Below are 4,561 nucleotides of genomic sequence, written 5' to 3'. Positions count from 1 at the left end.
GGATGTCAAACTGGCGCGTCGTTCGCGAACAGCTCGTGTTCGGCTCGTTCGTTAAGAAACGAATACGAACAGTGACTTCACGAACAATTCCGAACATGAGCTTATTTCAAACAAATTAAATTTCAAACGAACCGAACACGAACACAAACTCTGTTCGTTTACACCCCTAACCACAATTATTAAGCACTAACATACAACAACTGAATGGGGGCAGCAAACAAATATCATTCTGATCTCGCGAAATTTCATTAATTTTTTTAGAGTTATTATTTATTTATAATCTCAAAATAACTATCACACAAATGATTATGCCCTCACCAAAACTCATTTCCACTCAATAGATGTGCTGGGGCAGCCTGGGCTCTGCCACAGCAACGAGCGGCACCTTCTTCGGCGTCGAAAGCCCAAATATCTCCTCCATGCTGAGCTCCTCCCCCTTCATCCCATCCGGCAGGCGCCAGTTGAAGCCATGAAGTATGTTAGCCAGACTAGACTGAATCACTTTGAGTCCCAGCGTGTAGCCAGGGCACATCCTCCTCCCTGACCCGAATGGCAGAAGCTCGAAATGATGCCCCTTCACATCTATTTCCCGACCGATAAACCTCTCCGGTTTAAATTCCTCCGGCTCTTCCCAAATGGAAGGATCCCGAGAAATGGTGAAGGTGTTGACGATGATGCGCGTGCCGGCCGGAATATCGTAGCCGTCGATCACCACGTCCTCTCGAGCTTGGCGAGGAACCAGCATGGGTGCTACGGGGTGCAGCCGCATCGTCTCCTTCACGATGGCTTCGATATACGGGAGGTCCTGCACGTCTCTCTCCTCCACCCACCGCTCCCTTCCGATGACGCGATCGAGCTCCTCTGCCGCCTTCTTTATGACTTCCGGTTTCCTCAACAACTCCGACATTGCCCACTCCACCGTCACTGCAGAGCTCTCTGTGCCCCCCGCGATTAGGTCCTGAAGCCGAATTTTATCAAAATGCAATTTTGAAACATAAATCGATTGATCTCAAACTAAGGGGCCGTAAGGTGAAAGATGACATTTAAGTAATTAAAATTTAGTAAATCCTGTAAATCATTCTGAATGATTTACATTTGAACAGCTCTTTCTCCAAATCCCGCCCAAATCCGTGAAATCCGAATTTATCAAATTGACAATTTTATTTTGTCCAAAATAAATGTCTGACAGGATTTAGCCTACCTGAGAGAAAGCCTTGAGGCTGTTCCTGTCGAGCTTGACATCGAGGGTTGGATTTTCCGCGAATTGAATGAGGACATCAACCATATCTTTGGGCGAAAAATTATCCCCCTCTTTCACCCGTCGGCCAATGTGCTCTTCCAAAACGTGCTCCATGAATCGATCGAATTTTTGGCCAACGGTTTTCATCCGACGAATGTAGCCTTGCAGGTCGAGAAAGTTTATCCATGGGATTGAATCGCCGATGTTAAGCACGCCGTTGAGGAGGAAAAGCTCGTCAAGCATCGTCTTGAACTCCTTCGGAGACACGGGGTGTGGCGGCGCATCCTGTTCCTCGGCAGTGGGGTTGAGATAACAGCGGCCCAAGACCATGCGGCTTATGACATTGAGACTTAGAGTGGTGAGGTGGTCTTTGAGATGGATGGGCTTGCACGCAGCGTCGAAGATGCGGCGGAGAAGCCCGCGCAGTTCGGCGGAGCGAATGTGCTCGTAGGAGTCGAGGCTTCGAGGGCTGAAGAGCTCAGTGATGCACATCTTACGTGCTTGACGCCAGTAAGGTCCATAAGGCGACCACGTGATGTCGGAGTAGTTGTAGTCCGTGTACTTTCCGGCAGCAGTTTTAGGGCGGCCGGCGAATGCGAGGTCGTGAGTTTTTAGAAAGAGACGGGCCATGGAAACAGAGGATCCCACTACTACCGGAAAGGAACCAAATTGAAGCTGCATGAGGGGGCCATAGTTCTTAGAGAGTTCGTGGATGGAGCGGTGGGGGAGTGCGCCGATGAGGTTCAGGTTTCCGATGATCGGCCATGGAAAGGGACCAGGAGGTAGTTTTGGCCGATGACGACGACTGTTTGTGATTGTTTTGACGATAAGGGCTAGTAGGAGAGCGAGGATTGCAGAGCATGTTACCCATGGGGACGGCGGAAGCTCCATCTCCGGCGGAGGTGGCGGGGCTATTCAGTATGAGCAGCTCCAGTGCTTTCAAGCGGTGATGACTCGGAAGAAGGGCTTAAGGGGGTATTTATTGAAGAAGCTGGGAGGATTATTGTTATTGGTAAAGATTTTCATTTTATATGTTCAGATAGATACATAGATTACTTCTCATGTGAATGATTGATTCTTAGAATGGTTGATTCATTGAGTTTGGTGGCAATAAAGATGATACAAATTCGCGGAAAGTGCAGAGTTATTGAATAAACAAAAAGAGAGACTTTTCTTAGAACTTCTGGCTTAGTATATTGGAAAGGTATGAGCAAATGTTTGGAAATGCTATGCAAATTATTGTTTTAGAATATATATTTAGGAGTTTTGGAACGAAAAAATGTTAGGTTTTTCTTGATGCATTATATTTGATGTTGAAAAAATGTGACCAAATTATTGTTTGGATTGGTTTAGTTGCGAGTTTTGTTTGGTCTGTTCTGATAATTTCTTAGACATAAAAAGTCAATTGGTTTTACATATTTATAGTCCAAACTATTTAAACAAACCAAATGCACACCCTTAAATTAACAGTCACTCATTAGGGCTAAGCTACATTCTTACATCTTAATTTTTATAAATTTACATAACTAAAATCTATACTTTCATATTTACAAACATACCATTCAAATGTTTGAAATGACATTAAAAAATTACTATTAGTAACTTCTTAAAATGTTAAATAAAAAATCCAACTTCTAATGTAGAGATGTTTAATGTCGAAATTCTGAAAGGTTTCCCATTTATGTTTCAAAATAAATATAAAATTCGTAGTGTGAATGGTTGGTCAGGGTTTTCCTTGGCAATACATTTGACAAGGTGGCTCTCCGTGTGGATTGGATTGACGGGCCAGAGGGAATTGACTGACTCTAGATTCAAGTCATCTCCAGAATGAGCTAAAGCAGGAAACTTTCGAAGAAATACATAAGGAGAAATGAGGGAAAATTTTTTCAATGGCATTCGTGTGGATTAATTTGTTTTGTTTCCTCTTACAATTAATGGGTTTCTCACCATAAAATTAACAGGGAATTATGAACATACCACTCAATTCTTATGTATTTGCATATCTATCACAAACTTCAGTTTTTACATGGATGGCCCTTACTTGAAAATGTCTATTTCATTTTTTCTTTTCAAGTAAGAAATACACTTGAAACAAATATTTTTAAAATTTTCATTTTATTTCTGACAAATAAGCTAAAAATTAACGAGGTTGGGACCAAATCCGTGAAATTTGAATTTATCAAATGCACAGTTTTATTTTGTTGAAAATAATCATATAACAAGATTTAAGCTACCTGGGAGAAAGCTTTCAAGCTGTTCCTGTCGAGCTTGACCTCGAGAGTTAGATTTTCAATGAATTGAATGAGGACATCAACCATGGGATGGAATCACAGATGTTCAACATGCCGTTGAGGAGGAACAACTCTTCCAGCATTATCTTGAACTCCTTCGGAGACACAAGTATTCTATTGGCTGGTACCTTTCCTTGAAACTGTATCGCCGCCTCAGGTTCCATAAGTTTTTCAAGCTGCTCAACATTGATTATCTCTTCAATCAAAGTATGGAGGTGTCAACATTCTTCTGTTTCATGTATGTGATCTTTGTGTTATGCACATTATTTCTTAGGGTCTCGGAGATAGCCTCCCGCCTTCATTGGTGGTGCTTTCTTGAAAAATATTTATTTTGAATGGCTTCTACCACTTCTATCATTGAGACACTTAATAGTGTGCGTCGAGTAACTTTGCGGGTTGGAAGTTGTGGCCTCCTTTCGTTGCGCTGATTCACTTGTTTCTCAAGATACGATCAATGTTCATAGTAAATCTCTTTTTCTGTTGTTTGGTCATCTGAGATGTCTTTCACTCCTCGAATAGGACCCTGGTGGGTGGACATGTATTTCTCCTTTGTCCTCAACATTCTTCGTGAGCACTTCTCTTTAGTGGGTATCTATCAGGTGACCTTTTTTTGGTGGTTAATTATATTCTTCAAAAAATATATGGTTGTTGTCAAGTTCCAATAGCTCGATCGATGTTGAACAGCTATGGGACTAAGGCGTAACAAAATCAGCCTTCTCTTAGTTCATGTGTCAGGGTGTCGCATGCGACCATAGGTTTGAGATCCCATACTTCCAACATTTTCTTTTGGAAGTGGATTAAGAATGTGCACAAGGTTCCATCTTGCCCATGGAACAATTTTAGGACAGATTATGAATATTATTGGGGCTTCTGCGCACTTGCAAACTAGTTTTACGAACATTCTCTTGAAATCTATGTAGGTGGTAATTACTCCCAACAATAGATCGTTGAACACTTGAGAGCATCACTAATTCTCAATAAGCATGCAACCAACTCGAAAAGACAATATGATTAACTGGATCCGACCGTC

At 42.1% G+C, this 4,561-nt stretch overlaps 1 protein-coding gene across 1 annotated transcript; it reads right to left on the bottom strand.

Moving 5' to 3' along the window:
- Positions 1–212: 212 nt before the first annotated feature.
- LOC110018390 (cytochrome P450 71A1-like) lies at positions 213–2,254 on the bottom strand. The gene is made up of 2 exons (XM_020715690.1): positions 1,202–2,254; positions 213–958 (listed from the first exon to the last, which is right to left on the bottom strand). Exons 1-2 carry the CDS (start codon positions 2,129–2,131, stop codon positions 335–337), a joined length of 1,554 nt encoding a protein of 517 aa, XP_020571349.1. The 5' UTR covers positions 2,132–2,254; the 3' UTR covers positions 213–334.
- Between the last annotated feature and the right edge of the window lie 2,307 nt (positions 2,255–4,561).

The sequence above is a fragment of the Phalaenopsis equestris genome, unplaced genomic scaffold (genome assembly GCF_001263595.1).
Source record: "Phalaenopsis equestris unplaced genomic scaffold, ASM126359v1 Scaffold000021, whole genome shotgun sequence".
Classification (NCBI taxonomy): Eukaryota; Viridiplantae; Streptophyta; class Magnoliopsida; order Asparagales; family Orchidaceae; genus Phalaenopsis; species Phalaenopsis equestris.
Note: the sequence above shows the minus strand (reverse complement) of the source record. Positions and strands in the feature narration are given on the sequence as shown.